General features: G+C 24.5%; 2 protein-coding genes across 2 annotated transcripts; one reads left to right on the top strand and one right to left on the bottom strand.

The window, feature by feature from the left end:
- Positions 1 to 7,524: 7,524 nt before the first annotated feature.
- Positions 7,525 to 12,148, bottom strand: LOC113552561. The gene is made up of 7 exons (XM_026955419.1): positions 12,107 to 12,148; positions 11,197 to 11,361; positions 11,022 to 11,129; positions 9,715 to 9,970; positions 8,469 to 8,663; positions 8,162 to 8,371; positions 7,525 to 7,718 (listed from the first exon to the last, which is right to left on the bottom strand). The coding sequence occupies exons 1-7, from the start codon at positions 12,146 to 12,148 to the stop codon at positions 7,525 to 7,527; spliced, it is 1,170 nt and encodes a 389-aa protein (XP_026811220.1).
- A 4,630-nt stretch (positions 12,149 to 16,778) lies between these two features.
- Positions 16,779 to 23,040, top strand: LOC113554733 (retinaldehyde-binding protein 1-like). The gene is made up of 6 exons (XM_026958700.1): positions 16,779 to 16,935; positions 20,078 to 20,237; positions 20,411 to 20,663; positions 21,304 to 21,414; positions 22,217 to 22,319; positions 22,880 to 23,040. The coding sequence occupies exons 1-6, from the start codon at positions 16,779 to 16,781 to the stop codon at positions 23,038 to 23,040; spliced, it is 945 nt and encodes a 314-aa protein (XP_026814501.1).
- Positions 23,041 to 24,240: the final 1,200 nt, after the last annotated feature.

Raw genomic sequence — 24,240 nt, 5'->3', positions numbered from 1 at the left:
ATATGCTAAAAATTGAATTAAAATGCCTAAGAGAATAACCGTATAGCTTTGGTAACAATAATACTAGTTAATCCAATTCGTAATGAAAAATAGGTATACTACTCATAGGAAATGTATTTAATATTTATTTTGTTTTCATAACAATTGTTTAATATATTCACTATACACTGCGAATAATATCCAAGTTAATTTTAACTTCATTGTGGTCTAAATAAAATATAATCTTTTTTGTAAAAACGGTGTAAATATGTAGTATTTAAATTATAATTGCCCTAAAAAGTGCCTAAATATTAAATATTAATACTAATAATAATATTAATTATACTCTGGTAAGGTTATTAATATATGGTAATATGTGTCATTGATGTTACTTATTATGTTAAAATTAAAATTCTATAATGCAGGTACGTAAATAACTTAATTTAATATTAGGTGGTCTTAGATTTTTTTCACCTTATTAACTTAATAATAAAATAAAATTTACTATTGCTGAGTACATATAGAAATGGTATGTATTTATTATAAAAAAAAATCATAAATAAAATATCAACGTGTTGTGTGTTCTTTATAATCTATTGCATTAGAACATAAGATATCAAAGTGTAAAAACCATACACTTTTTCCGGTACCCACCGTTTTTCCCGGATGAACTTAGATAGGTTAGGTTTCCGTTTGCCATACAATACTGTATTTTTTAAATAGAAGTTTCTTTCGTTAATTTGAAATTAAACCGATTTTAAAATTGTTTTTTTCTTCACATTTAATATAAAAAGCTTTTCAAAATGGTTATTTTCGATCGTTTAATAACATTTTTTTTTGATTATCTAAAAAAAATTAAGTAGGTTTTTATGTATTTTTATTTTAGACCATTGTAGGTAGGTATTTATTATATATTATATTCCAAATACTGCACTAATACTGCATTGTTTTTTTAATTATAGCTATTGTCTTCCAATGAATTTACATTATGTAGTGCATATTGTGTAAACATTATCAAGAATTACTTTTATTAATGTAAAAATGATAGGTGTATTTTTCGAATTTTTTTATTAAGTTTACTATGCTATCTTACTTAATATACTTAATTGGTTGTATGATAGTTTCAAAGTTAAGCAAGATAATTTTTACTTTCTAACTACTGGTTTGCAAAATAAATAAAATAATCCTGATTTTCAAAGTAACAGCGTTCATACATCTATATACTTTGCTTATGTAATTTATTGATAAATATTTCAAGCTGCATACATTTTTATTATTTTTCTAATTTTGCATTTTTTATTGATAGGTAAAGTTTTTGTACTTGACAATGATAATTACAACCTGTATTTTTAAACGAGGTAAAAATTAAAATATTAATTAAACTTGATTACCATGTTTAACATTTTTTTTAAAAACGATATAACAAAATTATAGCTGTTTTTTTTTTCAATCGTCGGTAACGGTTTTATTTATCGTAGGAAATGGCACCGTAAAAATTAGTATGACACTTATCATAAATACCTTTTAAATCACTAATTCTGTCATTATTGTTGTCCATAAAAGATATTGGGAATACTTGATAAATTATTGTATTAGACCACCACATGTTGTTTGGCTTAATAGCTTGAAAATATACATTTCCGCCTACTGTTCTACACATATATGTAATCACCACAAGCCAGCGTGAACAAATGTTATCATATTATTTTTATGAGACAAAAATAAAAATTATCTATAACAGCAACAAAATTATTTCATTATAAGTTATAGCCTACTAGATTACTATTACTTGAAAAATCTAATAACACCTATATAGATTTATTTTTTATTTTTTATTTTTACAAATTTACAATTTTTACATAATTTAGTTTTCAGGAAATCTTTAAGAGAATTCATATACCCCTACTAACATAGCAAAATTGTACATTTGTATTCAACAGTTTTAATTACCCAGTTATAAGATTTTTTAAATTGTAATATGTTTCATATTCATAACTCGATTTATTGAAATATCGTAAAAACATACAAAAAAACTGATGAGAAATACAGCTTATATTCTTACATTTAAATTTAATCATTGATAAATTTACTCTATTATTAAATTTTACCACTCAAAATTTGTCTTTGTTATACATTTGTGAGATGGAGACAACACATAATTTTTACTAATTTACATGATGTATTGTACTAATATAGGTTATACAAATTGTAATGATGTATCATTTTTAAAAGTGTGTTACCTATAAAGAAGCTTAAAAAGTATAAATAAAATAGCTATAATACATAAATTAATTTATTAACTTACAACATAAAATTACAATAGTTTAATATATTAGTTTTATGAATAAATTAAATAATAGTGCAACGTAACACTTTATTATATAGTTGAAGCTTATTATACCTTTGAAAGCTAACTGTTTATCAACCTAGTATGTACAATGTTTTTATATGACCGTTATGAAACATATCCTTTACAGGCGTTTAAATAAAAATAATTAATTTCGATAATCAATGACTTAATGCGGCGATTAACACTAAAAGTAAATCTCAATTCTAGTTATATAGTAAATTAATAAGCCCATAATGCCATAATTAGAAATATTCTTTAGAGGCTTTAAGATGAAGATAATAAACTTCGTTAAGTATGATTTATAATTTTAATATTTAACCACTTTATACGGCATTAAGTATTTAAACATGATATATACACTACAATTCGTGTATAGTATAATGGTTATAAAAAACAGGTTCATTTTGTTCACGTTTATATTTAGTGTATGTTACAATATGAGGACATTGCATGTATTTTTATAAATACAATGTGAATGCGCATGATACTTATATTTTAAAAGATAAGAACTTTTTAGAAGTAAATCCTGTTTTCAACTAAATCAATTGTGTTTTTTTTTAATGTGACTCAAAAATAAATAACCGGAGAAACTTGCAATTTTTACCAAATAGTTAAATATTTTTTTTTTATACATAACATTATTTAGATTTTTAAGCTATTCATTAATAATTGAAAGTTTTATTTTTTAGTTTTCCCTAAATATGGATTAAACAATAGTGGTTGAGAGGGAAAAAATACTTTTTTGTTTCATTATGTAGATATATTAACTAATTAATTTTTAAATAAACGAATAAAATATATAGTACGATATAATGATTTAGTTTATATTTTAGTGAGCATGTTTCATTTAAAAGTAATAAATGTAAACATGAGCAAGTTAATTTTTTAACTTATATACATTGAACGTAAAGTTTTTAGAGAAACATTCCAATCATTCAAATCACTGACACAAATAAATACAGTTACGCAAGTTTGATTGTAATGTGTTAGATAATATTATCTTAATTAGTACAGAAAATAATGTATTGACATCTTTATATATATTAGTCTAGAAATAAGTTAATTAATACCTCGGTGGCACTAAACTTACTAATAAAATTGCGGCGACAAGATATTATGGTAATAAAACAGTTAAAAAAAAAAATTCAATTACTGTACATCAGCTCTGCTATCTCCAAATTTATATTCGTGTTTCGTATTTAATTCGTGCATTTGAATGGATCACAGAAAAGAATAAAAATGTTAAAAACTACAACCTTTTTGACACAAAGTAAAAACAATTCTCATTTCTATATGATTAATAATAATGGTAATTTATTTGTCGCAGTTCGATTAGAAAAACAACCTATAAACTAACTCTGCTATTAGTTAATATTAATATGAGTGTACCTCGTTATCGGATAGCAAAAAGACTACTGTAATAAATAGTTTTGTTAAATTTAAATCAAAATATTATAATAAATCATATTTTATGGCACAACAATTCTTGCCGAAAAAATCTGATGCATCAGAAATTATTTTTAATTATCATATGTATTTATTTTATGTATATTTTGATATCATTTTATTATGATAAAATTTATAAATGCTACGTTTTTAAAAAACAAGGATGGTTTCTGACAGAAAATTCTATTAAATTCAAATTTAAAAAAATCTAGTTGGTATCCTTTGAACAAAATTATTTACTGGGTCAAAAATTTTGAAAATGTATTACAAGGTCCTTAATAATTTATTCTTATGTCTTACAAAAACATTATATATACGTAGATATAATTTTTTTTGTATATATTTAAATTAGAATTTTGATGAAATTCGTTAAAATCGAAAAAATGTTGAATTTATTTGTAGTTAAAAATGCGTACATACTTTTCTTTTTGTATCCAAATTTTGAAAACTAATATGAGATTTCTTATAAGTAGTTCATACTGAAACTATAAAATAAAACATATATTAATCCAATTATTTTTTATGGACGTTTTTTGGATGGAAGTTCAAATTTTAACTTATATTTATTTATCGATCAAGAAAAATTGACGGAGTATTTTGGTTATTATTAATTATTATTCTATTACTTATGACTTAGACGTTATATAACAAACCGATTTTTGAACATCCATGCATTTATAATACAAAATAAATAAATTAGTGAGTATAGTGTACTCACATTCATACGTTAACAATATAATGTATGACTATAAAGAATGGTTTTATTACACTCAAACATTTTAAATTTTTGACATTTTTCATAATATTTGTCGATCACAATTTTTCATGAATTTTACTACATTTCGTTTAATTATCATTTAATAAATATTTTACATGTTTTGTAAGCACGTCATACTTAAATTTTGTAAGAAAAATCTAAAAAAAACTAAAAAGTACTAAAAATAAATAAAGTAAGTTTTTTATATTATGTTTTTTTTTATTTAAAATATTTAACGCTTTAGGAATTTTTATATTTTTTAAATTATTATTCTTTAATACACTATTGTGTATTTTATACTATTTTTTTTGCAATTTTAATACTTTTTTAAGATTTTATTTAAAGAGTTGATGATAACAATGCACTATATTATTTTTTTTCTTCATCGACCATACTATATTATTTTAATCTTATGAAATATCGTAATATGTGTTACCGGTAATTAATTTTTTAAAAAAGGTAAGCAATAAATTACTGTGTTTATTAATTCCTAATACTTTTCAAAACAACCGAGAAAAAAAATAATTTAAATGGGAATTATTTAATCATAAATTCATAAACATTTGATTTGATATATGTATTTAGCATTTAAATGTATAATGATAATATTTAAATATTCCCACCACCTTAGCTCACATAAAATGGCAATCGAGTTGATACCCTTACTTTGTTTCATATTAAATGTTCACATGAAAAACGGTTCTGAGCGATATTCTACGTTACTAATTATATTTTATTACATATATATGGTATATGTTGCTATTAAAGTAATTTATTTTACTAGATGTTAATAATACGGTAGGTAGATTGAATTAATTTTGTTGAAAACTTTACATTTATTTTTATTATAATATTAATGTTTATTTATGTATATAATAATATATTATTATCAATTAAAATTAAGAGCAAATTCAAAAAAGAAAAGAAAAAGATTAAATAACACACATCACTCCCCTCAAAGTCGGTCATCAGATCAAAAGTAAAAATGTTAAAACTTTCAATCTGTTATCAATATTCAATACATATCATCGCATTAACATTAATATTTTCTGGTGTGAAATATTATCCATTTAACCTGTATAATATTTATATAATCAATATTTTTATACAGACAAGAACAAGGTGAATTCAATTTAACTTTAAAGCATTGAGAAAAAACTTTTCTTCCAGATTTTTTTTAAAAATATATATGCTTTACCATTTGTTGGTTCACTGGCCTGCACTACTGACCTACTTTAAACCTTGCTACATTAAATTCAATAGTACATTTAGGATATTAATTTATATTATACTAATTATTATAATAGATTGCCCACAACTTAATCTACTCGTATAAATAAAAAACAAACAAAAAATGCTTGATATAAAATATACTTATCATATAATTTATTTTATTAGAATATATATCGTGGTTCAACATAATTCGTTATTTTCCAGTCTTCGTTCAATGTGACTCCACAGCTGTTTCCATGTCGTTTAAACTTTTAGAATTGTAAGTCTCGGTTCGGCAATAAATCATACGAAATATGAGGATCAGTAATGTATGATTCCGAATAAGAAAAAACTCTTTCGTCTTCATATAATACGACCCTCTCAGGTACCTATACGTGTATTTTTTAATAATAATATATAATTGAATAAAATCTCCTTAAAACCATATAACAATATATTATATGAATATAGATTTGTTAGAATAAATTTTAAATGTACTAAGCTACTAAAGTTAAAATGATCACTATAAAAAAGCCTTGCGACAATATAAAAATAAATTGATTTTCTTTTTTTTATATATTTCTAACAGATTTAAAACAGAAATTACTAATTAGAAAAATGATCATTATAAAAACATAATATAACGAGTAAATACGTTTAAAATTGAATTGAGTTATTCAAAAATATATTAACGGAAATAAATGTTATAATCTCTGTATACTAAACTGACAAGTCGCAAATAAGACATTAAGAATGGCATTGGAAAAAATACGAAACGTCGTTTCACGTAAAAATTGCCGTATTTGGTACATATTAGTGTATAAATGTATAATATATAATATTATGTATAGAATCTAGAACATTCTTATCAAAACATCATACTTAATAATCGTTGGGAAAAAAAGTTATCATTTTTAATTTTCAAATAATATGACACTATAGAGACTATAGAATAATTATTCAAGAAAATCTTCATGACATTCAAATTCAACATACACAATACACTAAACATAATATTATGATTGTTTAGATTCATAATGAACATACAGTGTTCACCTTCGCAATGTCATCGATTTTCTTTATCATATTAAACCGACCAAACATTATTTAGTCACTACAATTCTAGTATATCTAGCCTACGGCCTACACGATATTAAATCATTTCGTAATAGAAAATAAAATCAAAGAAATAAAGTAATAGGTAAAAAAAAAAAAAAACACGAAAAAATATAAAGTTGAAACAGTAGAGTTAACAAATAGTTAATACTACTGATGCACTATTTACCTAACAATGGATAAACTGTAATACATTTATTATAAATGTGATTAATTTTTTTTTTTTAATTGTTTTAAAATTCTTACTACTTTAATTTTTAATCTTATTGAAATGATACGCGATTAACATAACATCTCTGAATTATAAAATATCATTAATTTGCCCTTCCTTCTGCAGCCTTGTGAGTAAGTATTACTAATACAATTTAGTTATATTTTAATATTAATTTAAAATATTAAAACCGTATTTTTTATTCAAAAAAATATTTTGAAATATTGTAAAGCAAAATTAAATACAACTCATACTTCTTTTTTACTAAACAAATACGTTTTTTATTTAATAAAAATTTGGGAACCAGTGTGATTATTGCATTTTTACAAACTACAATTACACATATACAATATAATGTATTAACTATAATAAGATTTAAGAAACACATACAAATTATCATTTATTTTTTTTTTTTAATAATAGCCTTCGTTTATTTGTAATATCTGTAATATCTTAATGCTGTTTTTTGGTGCGCCATAGTTTTAAAAATATTTTTTCTTTAGTTGGAATAATATGATTAAGATCCAACTTTACCATTTCCCAACATTTAAGTTTTTCTGTTTCAGCCATGAACCAATGAGGAACACACAAGCATCTTGTTTGGTTAATATCGGTGGTTATAAATTCTTTGTCTTCTATATCTTCACCTTACAACAAGAAGTAATTAATAATTATAAATGTTCAATGAATGAAATCGGGCAAGAAAGTAATGCTAGAGTTGGGAATCGAGTAGGTATAAATCGTCATTGAATAAATCGCAGTAATAATGGATGTGTTAAATTTGAATTTAATGGTAAATATTATTATTTATTGCTTACATAAAAGGATTTTGTATTGAAACGGTATATCAGCCTAATTTACTACATGTATTTTAAGTTTATTTATTTATACTACCTAATATAATTTAGTATATTTTTTTTTAGCAATAGTATAGCTGTTTAAATGTTTAGATATCTCATGACTTGTTAAACAAAAGCCTACGTAATGTTTATAAGATATTTGTGTATGTGATACATTAATAATTGTGTTCAGTAAATTGGTGAACAACATGGCGTAATATTATTATCACTATTTTCAATTTTGTTATTACCAATATTAAAACATGAGTTCGCTGAAAGTGTACAAATATCAGCATATACATTTTCATATTTTTTTTCATTTAATTTTTGTGAAGTCTTTTTTAATAAGAATACTTCTTTTTTATTACGATTAATCATCCGTCTAATTTCCAAACGAAATATTAAAGATATTTCTCCTTCTAATACAAAGTGAGCATGATTAACATCGCCTAGATCTTTTCCTATAACAAAAAACAATATTACTTACCTACAATCAATTTTTTATGAATTTAAATATTATTGTATCTAATATCTTTAAAAATTATGAACAATATTTACCAAGAACATATTCATTGCCTTTGAATGTTTTAATAAACGAAACTGTACTACACCTATTTAACTCCAATAAACTTAGGTGTTTAAAATAAGAAAAGTTTTTTATTGCTGTTGCATTTGCATTCCACTTAAGTTGCAAATTATTTTTGATAATATCCGTGAAATCATTTTTCGATATGCAAATTAATTCCACTGTACCTTTATATTAATGAATTTATTTAATATAATTAAAAGTTACGAGTAATTAATAACAATTCATATTATATTACAACATATATTAAGAGACTATAATGTAAAATTTATAATATGGGAAAAAAAGTAAATTTATTTGGACATATCAAATAATTTATTTACAAATAAACTTATATCATTTATGATATATTACCTTTATTAAGTAAACATATGTATATGAATTGACATATTGTATATATTCTAAATAAACGATGTATTCGCATTGCTATATTTTTTACACATTAATGTACCTAGTAATGTAGGCATGCTCAACTTTTTTCAGTTTGCGGGCCGTATATACTTACGTAGGTTTTATTTTGTTAATTTTTATAAAATATACAATAGATATAATATTATTCTTATTCACTTATCGAATAAAGTACTGAATATTTCTATGCTAGTCACTAGTTTATTTTCATCATTAGAAATCGCAGGTTCACTATTCTTGTTTGCAGAAACTAATAAAGTAAATTTTAATTATTAAAATGTCTTACAATGTCTTATAAAAGCATAACATTGATACTAAATGCCGTGTTTTCAATGATAATTAAAAAAGTTGTAAGATATTTTTTGATTTTTAAAAGCTTATTAAAATAAAATTTTTATTTTTATTTATACCAAAAAAAAATGTCTAATTTTTATAAAATAGTCACGGGCTGATTGGTATAATTTTGCAAGCCAAATTGAGCCCGCGGGCTGAGTGTTGAGCACGCCTGTACTAATGTATATTACCTTTAGTTAAATCATAATCCAGTATATAAAACGTTCAAATATAGTAAGTAATCATAATATATCATGCAAGTTACAGAATTAAAAAAATTTATATTATTTATGTTCTTTTTTACAGCAATTACAAAAAAGTATTTTCATTTTTGATAAAATATCACTACCTTCAAGCTTATGGTTATATTTATTATATTTATATTACTAATATTAAGAGTATAATATTATTAGTGGAACACAGTGGACATTTTTGAACTAATATTGTTTAATATCCATATTAAAAAAAAATGTTTACTTATTGATTGTACAGAATTTATTCTACGTGTATTAAACATAACACCACTCTCGCCAAAAGATTTTTTTTCCTTTAGTATGCAACGTTCGGTGCTTTCCATAAATTTAGTAACAGGATTTTGAACATCTTCAGTAACTCTCACATTTCCTTTGACAATTAAATACATATTTGTTGATAAATGCCCCTGTTTCAGTATCCATCTACCAGGACCATAACATTTATACGATGCCCTTCTGATTAGAGTCATTTTAATTTCCTAAAAATATATTATAACGGTAACTATAATATTATACATTTTAAGATTAATTGAAGGATTCATAATTCATATTGACGCGTGTCGTGTATTATGTCATTCATTTAGATCCACTCATCAGTTATTGATTTATAATAAATGATGATACTATTACTTATACAACACAAAGTGGTGCCATATGTACAGTTTTAAAATGTTGCAATACATGGCTATGCAAAATTTGTAATTTTTCAGGCTTACCTAAGGCTTTGTTAATCGTATAAATATGATTTCGGTACCAAATTAAACTTGAGAATTTTTATTAAAATATTTTCAAATAGAACTTTGATATTTGAATTTTCTGACCTTAAAATTTTTTTTTACATTTAATAAATCTTATTTTTCAAATTTTAAATACAAATCAAGTGAGTTTTAAAATAAATTTCAAAAAACTGATTTTTTAGTGCAATTTACCATGTTTAGGAACTAAGCTTATGTTTTTACGACCAATGAATTCTGTATGCTTTTTAGTCCTTTTTATTAGCGTTTTTATAGATTTTGAAAAGGAAAAAATGTACTACAAACATGTTTATAATAATATTATCGTTACTTATTTACACGATTTTGAATTTATTTCGAATATATTTAATTATCACACATTTATACTACCTACTTATATTTTATATTGTTATGACTAGACACTAATGATGAAAACTATAAATTATAATTATTAATAAATTAATTTTAGGAATAACTTTAGTAGGTAAAATACTAAAATGACATAAACAATTTACTAAATTGTTTGTACATTTTAATAATCATAAAAATCATTTTACAGCATAATTATAATAAAAATGAAAAAAGATTGAAGAGGGTAAGATTCACGTAGATCACTTAAAAATAATACCAACATTTAACAAATAATTTACCTACAAGACGAGTATTTTTAATTTACAAATTTTTATTTTAACGTTAGTTCGGGGTTCAACAATTTCACCCAATAAATGTCCATTATATAGACAGATGTATCCAAAGTTCCGTTAATATTTTGAAAATAATCAATTTAGATACTTACAATTGAACAAAGATGAAAAAATTTATATCCTACTGCGAACATCCATTCGATTGTTTCTAATTCAAACATTGTTCTATCGTCTGGTGGTTTGAGTAAAATTAATTTTTGCTAAAAAATAAAAATATGTGATTGCAGTATTATAATATTACAATATAGAAAAGCATTACAAACTCACAAAAACAGATATTTCAGATAATTTGCAAGCTAAAATAAGGTTTTTCGTATATATTGTAGCAAACGAATCTAAAGGAGCGGATTGATAATCATCGTTTTTTAACCAAGGCAAATTAGCAATTGTCATAAACACAGCAGCTCTGAATCTCGATAACGGTTGTAAACTCTAAATTTTTTAAATTATTAATTGTTATTACAAAGCCATTGAATTTATTTATTATTATAAGTAAATAAATTTAAACGTTATTTAGAATATTAGTTTAAATTCAATAATTCATAATCATAATTATTATGATTTGCCTTAAAATTAAAACTCATTACATCTAAATTATAATAATGGTCGTTTTGATACGACTACTGCTTTTATTTCTTCCCTTCATAGCAACATAAATCACTCCTCACGTCAATCACATATTTACCCTACCATTCAGTTTTTACGTTTCATCTCATATAACCACTTATGGTCATCACCCCATACATAAAATGCTCTACCAGCTTAACAATGTATTTTAGTTTTTTGGTCTCCTTACTATTTTACTTTAATATAATACTATAATCTGGTGTATTCTATTTATGTTTTTGCGATTGTATACCTAATAGTTTTAATTTATTTTTTATACAGTGTAGTTTTACCAATATTCCAATCAGAGCCGTGCTGTTAAGATTTGGAACCCAGGGAAAAATTAAAAATATTCGCCTCCTTATTTTATTATGATTATTTATCATTATGCATTTCAATTTTCTCGACGGACCTCTAAACCATGCGCCCGGAGCGCATGCCCACTAGGCCTCCCTCACAGCACGGCTCTGATTCCAATAATACTTTTTACAAATTATATATTTCAGAAACTGTCATATTATGTTTTCAAAAAAAAAAAAAAAAAACATATATATTAGGAATAATTACTTGCCTTTTTTTTAAAAACATTACGAGGTAAACTCATTTGACTCATTTTAGTACTTCTTCCACAAAAAAAAAAAAAAAATTGTTATTTTAAAATATTGACTAAATCAATTGATAATAATAAATAACAGTGACGTATAGTAACTATGCAATTATAAAAAAAATATTCTATTTTATAAAATTAGACAAAATTATCAAGGTAACATATAAATTTAAAAAAATATATATAAATTATAATAATAATATAATGAGTTGATAGATCTCCGTTAACGTGAATTATTATATTATGTAAAAAATTATAGGTACGTCACGTTAGCAAAACTATCGTCAGGGGTTGATCAAAAAGCCTTAATATGTCGAATCAAACCCAATATTATATGATCCGAATAAAACATGTTCTGCGACGAACAGGTACTCGTACATTTTGGTCGACCTCCCAATCGATTTTCAAACGTTCGTTAACAACAACGCCATCTATGATCTGATAAAGAAAATGATATAAAGGAAAAATAAAAGGGACAGAAATTCTGAGTTTTCCTTGCAGTACTATATGTTGTACGGAAAGATGTCGTTGCTAGTATTAAAATTGTAACGATTTACTTATTTATTTTAAAATAACATAAAATATTTTTGTATGTACGTATAATAGGTATTTTTTGATTTTCATAAAAACGTGTAGGTATTAATCTCGTACTTGCTTTACTTCTAAAATATTTTTGACGGTGCTAAATATATCCATAAAAAATTTGACACATTTATCTAACCCATTCTTGTCTAATTTCTTATTAGTAAAGTCTCTCTACAAACTTGCATAACCAAAACAAAAATATTTTTGAAAAATGTCCAAGGTATGAATAAATGATGCAGAACTCCTAACCTTCCAAAAAAATATTTAATTTTAAAGAAACTCTCATAAAGATCAACTTTTTAAAACAATTGATTTCATTTCTAAATATAACTTGCAAACCAAACATTGTGAACTTGTAAACAACAGTAAGTTACTGCCACTTAAATAAATAATTAATAAATGAACAGTGAATATTAATCAATATAAATTTAATTATCTTTTTAATATTATCAAATATTTGTGAATAATTTTTATTTAATAGTATAATATACTGTAAGCTAATAAAATTATGAATATTTTAAGCCTTAAAAATTATAAATATAAAAATCTAAAAAAAATTGACAATGTCGATCGTTGTGTAACAGAGTAGCCAGAGTAGGCCAAGTGTACTTATGTCTATCAAAAGATACTTAACATGCATTTGAATTATGAAACACAAACACAAATTAAAATAAGAATTTAATATATAATCACTCGCGTTAGAATAGTATTTTTATTTTACGGTTTTACATTTTAAATAGACTTAAGACATTTTACTACTTATAAATTATTTTTAAATCTAATTTTCTTTCTTGATATATTATAATTCAAGAATAGTGAAAAACTTCAGATTCTTATATAAATAATAAGATAATACAGTGAAGGATTGGTCTTAAAAATGTATTTTATTTCTTAGATTTAATTTTAAATTATATTCAATGTAATATATTATTTATGATCTTATCTATCAATTTAACTAAAACAAAAAAAAAATTAAGTATCATTTTTTTGGAATTATAATGGCTTTTTTGCGTTAGCGTTTCAAAATTGTATAACGTTAAGAAGTTATAATTTTGCATTATAGTATATAGGTTGTCCCTAACAACCGATAAATAATATAATTGCTTCACTATAACAACCAAAAAACTAAAAAAAACGTATCCTAAATTTAGATATAACATGTTTTTTTATCAAAGGTTTAAAGTTCCACTAGTAACCGCCAACCGATACATATTATAACAAAATTATCATAGACATCTCATTGATAAACTTTTTTTTTTATTTTACTTTAAAAAAAAAATCCATGATTCAATATTTTTCAATGCAGTAAAAAAAAATATCAATTAACATTAAAAAATCTGAAATGGCCTAGAACTCACGTACATAGAAAAGTATAATAAAAATTAACCAAATGGTTACTACAAGAAGGTTACAATAGTCAATATTAGATACCTAATATTTTTTATAATTAACTAGTACATATTTATTAGTTATGTAAAGAGTGGCTTAAATAAATCAACCTAAAATCAGAATACATAAAACTGTCAAACATTAAATGCCAACCGTAAAATAATTTAAAAATTCATCATATTATATACACAAATAAAATTTATAATTACGATTTAAATACCATATATAAGTTTGAAAAAAAAAACATTAAAAGTAATTGTAGGATTATTATATCTTATATGGCCTTTAATTACACATATATTCTCAAGGTCTAATACTTATTCAAACAAGATTAAATTAAAAAATATATTTAAATAAATTTAATACTGTATATTATTTTATGTATTATGAAAATATGTGTTTAACAATTTTCAGTACCCTACAGGCATGAATAACTCATTAATTGTTATTAACTTTCCTTTCTGTACAACAATTGTTAATTGTATTGATATTTTTCTATGATGATTAAAATTTATTATAGAAATTATTTAATACATTTGTATTTATACATTTTATAAGAGAGTAGTTTTTACTATTTATTTGATTACATAACATTTTACTACACAAAATACATGTTTAAATATTATAAAAATATTTAAAGGGAACTATAGGAAATATAAACCCTAATTCCTTTTAAAAATATAGGATTGAAATTACATCGGTTCGAATTAGTTAAAGTCAAGCTAAAAAGTTATTTTTTTAAATTAATTAGTTAAGATAGTTTTAGCCTAACTAACTTAAGTAACAGGTATTAAAAAAAACTCATAGAAATCATAATATAAGTTTAGGTGCTCTGACACCAGACCTACTCGGAGTAAGTGTGATAAAAATAAATAGTATAGTATTAAATGAATTAATTAATTTAAGATCGGTTATATTTATATAAACCTATTAAAATTAATGTTGTACCATATGGCACTTTGTGAAATTAAAAATTGTCTTGCTTAACTTTCTATAAATGTAAATAATCAAACAGGTAGATATTTTAATCATGAAAAATTGTTTTCGGTCATAGTACAGTTATATCTATATTAAAGATTTAAAATAATATTATCTTATCATGTGCACCCAGTATAATATGCTTAATTCAATTGATGTATAGGTATAACTAAAATGTTTTAAAGATAAGTAAAATATTATTATTAGCGAAAATAAATAGGACTAATATAAAAAATAACGTACAAAAAAGTATTAAATAAGGACTATTTTAGTCTTGCAAGGATGTACCAATTTATAATCACCGAAAGAGCGACAGATAATATCTCTAAAATTCAATTATATAACTTGTATACAACTATATAACTCGTATATAGGTGCATACCAACGAATAATGATGAAATATCGGAATTACAATTATATTATAGGGAGTCTCTGTGGAAAACTTCATTGTAGAAGTCAGAAGTTGCGTTTTCTGCTGTCATTGATAAGTGATTTTCAACGCGTAATGTCGTAGTATAATAATATTTCATCAATAACAATAAAAAATGATGAAATATTTACTAAAAATTTAAATAAGAGGGGTAAATAGCTTCATTTATTTAAAGTTAATAGTGATAACCTACAAAAAGGATTAACGTTTCTATAGTTTGTTTTTACAAAACAAAAGCTTTAACTTTTAACTTTAAATTACTTAATACTATTATATAAATGTATAACTAACTAATAGATTGAAATTCGATTTTAGTGAAAAGAAATAATTTGTTTTAAAAACTAAAAAAAATGATTTTTAAAATATAATTGCAATTTGTTTACACAATTTATACAATAAGTAAGTAAATAACGTTTATACAAGACTTAAAATTCATAAGGAAATAAGGGAGTATCCATTGACACTACTCCCAAACATGCAGTTATATTGAATATCTTGTATTACGCATCATTGTATTATAGGAAATAATTTCTAATAATAATTATTGTTACTGAACTATTAGGATTTATTTTCCGGAACCCAGACGATCCAGTTATTATCTGCAATATTTTCGACTTTCAGACGAAAAAATCGTGTTTAAAACAATATAAAACGTATAATTCTCGAATCTAAGCGACAATGGTTACGAGCACGGCTTGCAAAAAAATGACTACGTGTTCGTAAAAAAATGTAATTAAATTCGAAAAACTACCTCGGCGCATAATAAACCACGACGGCAATAATATCATCACCGGTCAAAGTGCGGCAATGAGTCGACAATAATACCCGTAAGTTGCTATAATAATAATATCGTGAATAACGGATCCGTGTGTAATTGCGTTAGTAACGCGTTAAACGTCGACATGGAGATATGACATTATTAACGACCGCGGTGGTTACAGAGGATTTTAATATTTACAGTATATACATTTTATACACGTTCTATTTTATAAATATGGTGACACGAGAATTGTGGAAGGTAATACCGAAACCGTGTGTGTTGCCGATCGGTCTAAAAACGAATACCCGTCCGTTACCAGAGTTACGCCTTACACGCATAACCCATACGTCGTGTAAACACCTGTTGCAGTGTCACGCGTCAACGACAACGTCGTAAACGGACGGCCGTCATTATAAACTTATAGACACAAGATTAATATCGTATCGCAGTACACATTTTATACAGTGTTTGTATAGATAACGCTAAATCGCGAAATGCAACAAGACGACGGTAAGAATTGTAATGTCACAGCCGTTGGGGCGAACGGCCTACAGACGACCGGCGGAGATCACAAAATTCAACTTTACGATGAAGAGGTAGACAAACTGATCGAATGGTTGCGGAACATGCCTCATTTGCCAAACATTAATGGTGAGCACGAAGCTAGGAATCGATATAGATGGCTGATAATTTTTTTTTATTCCCCCGATGACACTTAAGCCGACCGTCATTTCGGATATTTTTAAAAGAAATCGGATCGTACCCGGCCAATATAAAAAAAAAATCCACTTGCAACTTTTAGTTCTTCGATCTAAAGTATTGGTAATAGTAACTTCTAAATCGTACAGATATAATACACGGAATTATTCATTGATCGTACTCACTACAATTTTTCTCTTTAAATTATGAACTTAGTCAAATTATGATTTTTTTAAATTTTTATATAGAAACACTATTTATCATGTTCTAAATTTATTATTATTAACGATTATCCTCGATAAAAACAATTTATCAAATCAGAATTTATTAGTTCAAAATTTAATTTATATAATATTGTAATGGAATTTTCCAAAAAATCACTTACAGCCTTTTCAACCTTTAAAGGCCTTAATAATGTATTTGAAGATATATGACTGCAAATAAAAAAAAATCAGAATTTATTTAAATGCACAGTTAAAATATACGTTTTAGATGAACATACTTGGTATGTGAACAATACTATGTTGATTTAAACAAATGATAAATCAATGTACTATAAACATATTATAACATATAACTATAAACATGAATTGGTCCTATCAATTAGGTTTCCGCATCTCAAAGAAAAAGTTTTGACTGCTATTTGTGATAAATCATATATATATATATATCCGTAGATGGTTTAGATATTAATGATCTAAAATACTCTAAAAAATGCAATTATGCCAAAATAAGATAAAATTATGCCCATAAAACAATCAAATATAACAATAAAAATTCATCATTCATTATTCGTTTGAAAATATTTATAACATTATCTTTTTTTAATAAGTTATTAATATTAAGTTCACGACTCATATTCAGATGTTAACATAAGTTGTGACTTATAACACCAGCAATATTTACCTACTTATGAGTGTAGCCTACAAGAATTTTTAAATCGAATATAAAAATATGTATATATTTTTTAAAAACTTTTTATATATAAAATTAAGAAAGTTATGATTATGTACAAAGTGACGTTTAAAAAACATAAAAAAGTATTTATTAAAAATGGTATACAGATATTTAGCCAAGTTCAAACACCTGATAGATATAAAGTCGATACTAAACCAACCAAAAGTTTTAGATAACAAGGAAAAATTGCCAACATGACTAATGTCGCCAAAAGTTAAAAATAAATATCAATTCTAAATTCGATAACGTATTTCTCTGGAAAATTGTTTTATTAGATTAAGCTATAATGACTTACTGTGTTTTCTTTTACAATTGGTTTTATCATAGGTATCTTGTTACACTGAAATAAAACCTGTAAATATAATATTATAATAGTTTAATTTAAAGTAATTATTAGTATCTGTTAGTGTACACTTTGAGAAAACTATAAAAATACTTTTTCAATGTATACGTAGCTTCATGTAACAAAAAGGAGCTTGTGACATCGAGAGTTATCAAAAATTGTACAATATTATTTCATTCTTAAATACAATTAGAAAATTGAGTGTACTCGTATTATAAATGGTTTTTGAACAAATTAGTCAATTTACAGCATTGGGAATTATGTCTCATAAGTTACTTAACTTTCGTGTTATAATTTAACAAATATTTGTAACTCACACTTTTTTAATGTGTTATTTAAAAATGTTTTGTGTAAAATGTGTCTTAACATGTATGATACGTATGTGTCTTTGAGTAAAATATTAATCAATTTTTTTTAAATGTATATAACATGTTTTAATTTAATATATAATCTAAACTTTAATATTTAAATTATCTTAATATAGAATTTTTTTTCAACCTTTATTGTTTGTTGGCCTTTTAATTTGTCAGCTATTTGACCTATTTAGAGTTGTATATTAGTACCACACCCGCTAAAAATGTAAAAGTCATACACATCCTATAATCAATAGCATCGAGTTTAATTTATTGAAACAAACATATAATTATAATATCACAATTTAGAATATGCATATGCTATGTTATAGGATTGAGTAGATATGATTTATTTTAATTTTGATCATGAAAAACACTTAGAATAAAAAACAGAGATTTAGTAGGACGCTATAGGTAGATTTATTTGAAAAAATATATCACAAATTATTATTATGATTAAAATTACATTCAATTACTATAATTAAATAAAATATTTACAGAAATAAAATTATTTTCAAATAATAAATAATTAATATCATGGTTATTATAGTATGATAGTTAAATATTAAAATATACAAATTATTGATGATTTAAATAACAATTTAATATTTACATATAAAATATTAATATTGGATATTTTACATTTATTGTAAATATTAATAAAATATTATCTGTGTACCTTCAAGTCAATATCAACACTATAAAAAGTGTATATACTATTTTCAATAAATTTTATATTTTATACTCATAAGTCATAACTCATTACAATAAATATTTCTGTATACGGTTTTAATAATTTTTGAAATTTCATTAAAAATAACTATCGTAGTTAATACTATTATACTCGTATATTCTTTAAAGGAGAATATATACCAAGTATCACAATGTATCAATATTACCTATTCAGAGCGCCGTGTTAATATTATTTTGAAATGATTTTATCATAGGATTTATTTTTATTTAACTTGTTCACGTCGACATTATATTTTTATTCCGGAATTAAACTAAAGTATGGAATACCAGGAATACCTCAAAACAAACATAAACAAAAAATAATATCTAAAAAGTAATAAAACCATCTTAACCACTGATGTCTTGTCTAAAAAAATAATATAACAATATAAGTAAAAAAATGTTTTTTAGGCACTTCGTTGTATTATAGCTTTACAAAATAAATATTCCTAAAAAAGACATAGTTTACCGCATCATTCTTTTCTAAATCGTGATTTACATACTAAATATTTTATTGTCTATATTTTTTTTTTTAAATCTTGAACAAATACCGAAATGTAACTAAATAAAGAGAATTCTATGATATCAACAATATGGTTATTAGCCGGCTTTATTTATTTTATAATATTATATCTATGATTCAGAATATCGTAATACCCGACTGCTGTCTTGATTTAAAACTATTGTTTGATTATCATTTATCACACAGACCGAGCATGGTTGCGAAACTGTTTTATTGGACGAAAACTCCGAATAGAGAGGACAAAAGAATCTTTGGATGGATATTTTTGCTGCAGAGCGCTGATCGACGAATTTTTCGGCGTCCGCGATCCGCTCGGAGATGACGTCCAGACGGCGATGCGAAAAACGTCAGTATACATTATTAATATCGTAAAATGATTTATTCAGATCTGAAATGTGGTGGAGCACTGTAATTTTATCTTACGAATCCAGTAGAGGAGGGAATAGATGATTGAATAAACATTAAATCTGATTGCCATTACTTATCATTATTTTTTGTTGCGTGTGTACTCCAATACAGGTGGTTTGGGTTTTCTACCAATTTGACGGACGACGGTTACCAGGTCATAGTGACGAGAAATCTCACTGACGAAGACGTTCCAGGCAGATATTTAGACCAATGGACAAAATACTTTTACATGTGCATCGACTGGAACTTGAAGCGGGAAACGGTAAACGGCGTGATCATTATTTACGACATGGCCACGACGAACAAAAACGAAGTACTCACTCAAGTGACGCCGAATTTTCTTAGAAAGTCCTTACAATGTTCGGTGAGTATAATACAAAGTATTCGTACAATATTTAAGTACATCAGGTGTCGCCGATGCAAGGATCTTAGTTTCAAATATTATTTGGCTCGTAAAGAATAATGTATAAATGTGCAAATTATAAGCCTAACAAAAAATATTACAGTATATTTTTATGGTTATATGAACGTCGTGACTTAAAGTGCAATAAAATATAATCTAAAATTATTACCAACATTATAAATTAACGAAAATATCGCAAAGTGCATTCAGCCACTATTGGTTTAATGGTTTACTCTTAAATGCTGTATATTATAGTCAATAATTTTTTTAATTTTATCCAATTAAGTATAATACTATTTACCAGTTGTTTTATTCGTGCACCTTTGTAAAATACGTTATAATACACCCTCTATTTAACGAACATGATTTTTGCTCGAATATAATTCGTCATTATTGTCTTAAATTAATGTAAATAATAATATGCATATAATATATTTATATTATTATTTTTTTTAATACAAATTGCATGGCCCTACAAAAAAAAATGCATAATTGAATAAAAGTTGTTTGTATAAAGGTTCCACTATATATTGCAGTTGACAGTCATATTGTTCCTATAATTACACAGACACGTTTTGTTAGCAGATTTTTTTATTTTCAGACATTTTTCCCGTACAAACTTATACAAGTCCACTTCATAAACGTACCATCATACGCAGCTGTAGTGTTCAATATTTTAAAGTCTCTGGTTCCCAAAAAAATTCAATCTCGAGTGAGTATCCGCAGTGAATTATTTTAGGTATTTGTGTCAATTTTACTGTAACATTAAAACAATACTATACCTATATAATATTAAACAAATAAATGAATATTTACTTTTAAATAATGTACACCGTATTAACTATTAAAAGTATCTACTTTTAAGATTTATGACGGTCTTATAAAACTCTGCAATGTGTTCGCTTAAAATGTTTTGATAATTATATGAAAAGACTATCATAAAGTGATGGTAATAATATTATTTGATATTCTAACTTAAATTTACATTGATAATTAAGGAGTCGATAGACGACAATATACAAGTATATAGTGACGTTTCAGAGGTTTTTAGAAGGAATTAACGACACAATTTTATTATATTTATTATACGATTTGACTTGAGAATATGATATCTAATAGAATTTCGTACCTGTATGCTATGTACCAACTGTAGTATGTGTATAATATATTAAAATTCGTTTGAATAATTTAGCCAAATGTATTATTAAGTTCGAAAATCTGTTAGTTAAACATTGAAGTCTACTTAAGTAATATCACAACGTAAAGTGCATTGTGATTGGTATATAATATATAATAGGAATTATATAGATTTAGACCACGTAGATAAACCTAAGTGATAATTAATGATTATATTATATTAATTACATAAAACGTAGAGTTTAATTTTTTTTATAAATACAATATGATTGGTACCAACCGCAATTTTTATAAAAATAAAAACATATTCATTTATGCGATTTTAAATTTATTGACGATAATATTGATTTATCTGAAAATTATTCGTGTTTGACTAGATATTTATGCACAATAACCCGTCCGATGTACTACAACATATCCAAAAAGAATGCGTTCCATCAGATTTAGGAGGTTGTGATAAATCTATCCGAGAACTGGGTGGTGAGTATATTATATGATTATATTACATTTCAATATTATAAATTATTGGTAACGATGTAATAAGAACTCTACCTGTAATTCAATGATGTCAAAAACGATTTAACCGTTTTTCGACAAACAGGTTTATAAAAAACAACAAATGATTTATAAAAATGTATTATATTGACTATATTTAATTTGTTAAATATTCCTAACCAAAAAAGGTTATGATAATTAAAATAAAAATTTTTGACTTATATTCACTGTAATTAACAGTTTTATGGATAAATCAAAATCGTTAAAATTTAAGATGCTTTCTATTTCCATTTATTAATGTAAACGGTGGTCCCTAGATGTATATGCTTATCTTAAAATTACAAGCCAAAGGGGTTTCACATCAATTTTTTGATCAATTTTAACGCGATGTAACTTAATCGTATGGTAGTTTAAATTAACAGTTAATAAGCAAAAGTTGTAGATAACAACAAATATAGTAGATCACTCACAACACCGATGCTACATTGTTAATAACCTTGTTCAATTTTGAATTTAATCTATGTGGTTTAACGGTTTATCTATAGAATTCTGCAAGGAGAACATTATAGCGGAAAGAGAAATGTTCATGAACGGAATACTTTCATTAAAAGCGGACATGGACAAAAAACCGAAGGATACAAACAGCAATGAACAATCGGAACTCTTCGGATTTGATGGGAACTTCAAACAATTGAATATCGATTGAAAAGTTTATTTTGTTTCGAAAAATGTTTTCGTTTAATCATAATGCTGGTGGATACTTATTAAAAAGCATAACAAATACATTTACAATTCTTAATATTACAATAAAAATAGTTGGTGAATACATGATACAAATTGTAATTACAATCATAATGTAATACTGCATATTTCTATAGTATTGTGATAATTATGTTTCTTTTTTTTGTAGTAACCATTTTAAGTTTATTTATCTTAGAGATGTTGTCTATTTTAATAAAATAAATATTTTATTAAAAAATACATTGACTTAAATAGTATGCGCCTAACGCATAAAAATAATTCTTTAGTATTGCAATTTACAAATCACACAATAAAATAACGTTATTTCTAATAGAAAAAATATTGAAAATAATTTACATTTAATTCATATTATTTATTATTGTTTTCATTAATATTAAATAATTGTTTTAGCCAAAAATTACGAACCAATAATAAAAATACACATTATATTGTACGAAAAAATATTTCATGTTATATATATATACGTGTATAATGTGTATAAATGTGGCGACCGAGATAGTTGGATAAAGACATTTATTTATGGTAGATTAATTTAACGTGGTACCTGTTAAAATCAAAATAATAATTATTTTATTCATTTTGCACCGTATTTATTATACATATTTATAATATGTAAAAAAAACTTATTAAAACGGGTGATTATATATCCACGGAAAACTCATAAATAGTACGCCAAACGAAATGATTTTTGTAAAATTAGAAATTAGAATTATTATTAATATTATATCATTAAATAATTTATAAAACAAAAAAAAATAATTGAAAATTAGATTTTGATTATTACGCAATAAATGCTTATTATGATTATAAAATGTTAATTAAATTTATTATTTAGCAGCAATTTCTAGGGGTCTTATTTACTTATAACCGTATTATAAAGAGATCTTCGTTGAAGTGGATCAAACTATTTGTATATTATACACGACAGGCATTACTAGCGAGAAATAATTAATCTGAGATCGGTTATTAAATATAAAAAATAATTCTTGTCAGTTTCGACAATAAATCAATAAGGTTTCTATAGGTGTATTAGAATTACATTGGCCGTGTACAATAAATTCAAATTTACCTATTAAACAATATTTGAATGAATTACAAAAATGCATATCCACTTACATCAGTGGAAAATATTGTAGAGGAATTC

The sequence above is a fragment of the Rhopalosiphum maidis genome, chromosome 2 (assembly GCF_003676215.2).
Source record: "Rhopalosiphum maidis isolate BTI-1 chromosome 2, ASM367621v3, whole genome shotgun sequence".
NCBI classification, from domain to species: Eukaryota; Metazoa; Arthropoda; class Insecta; order Hemiptera; family Aphididae; genus Rhopalosiphum; species Rhopalosiphum maidis.
This window is presented reverse-complemented; position numbering and strand designations above follow the sequence as displayed.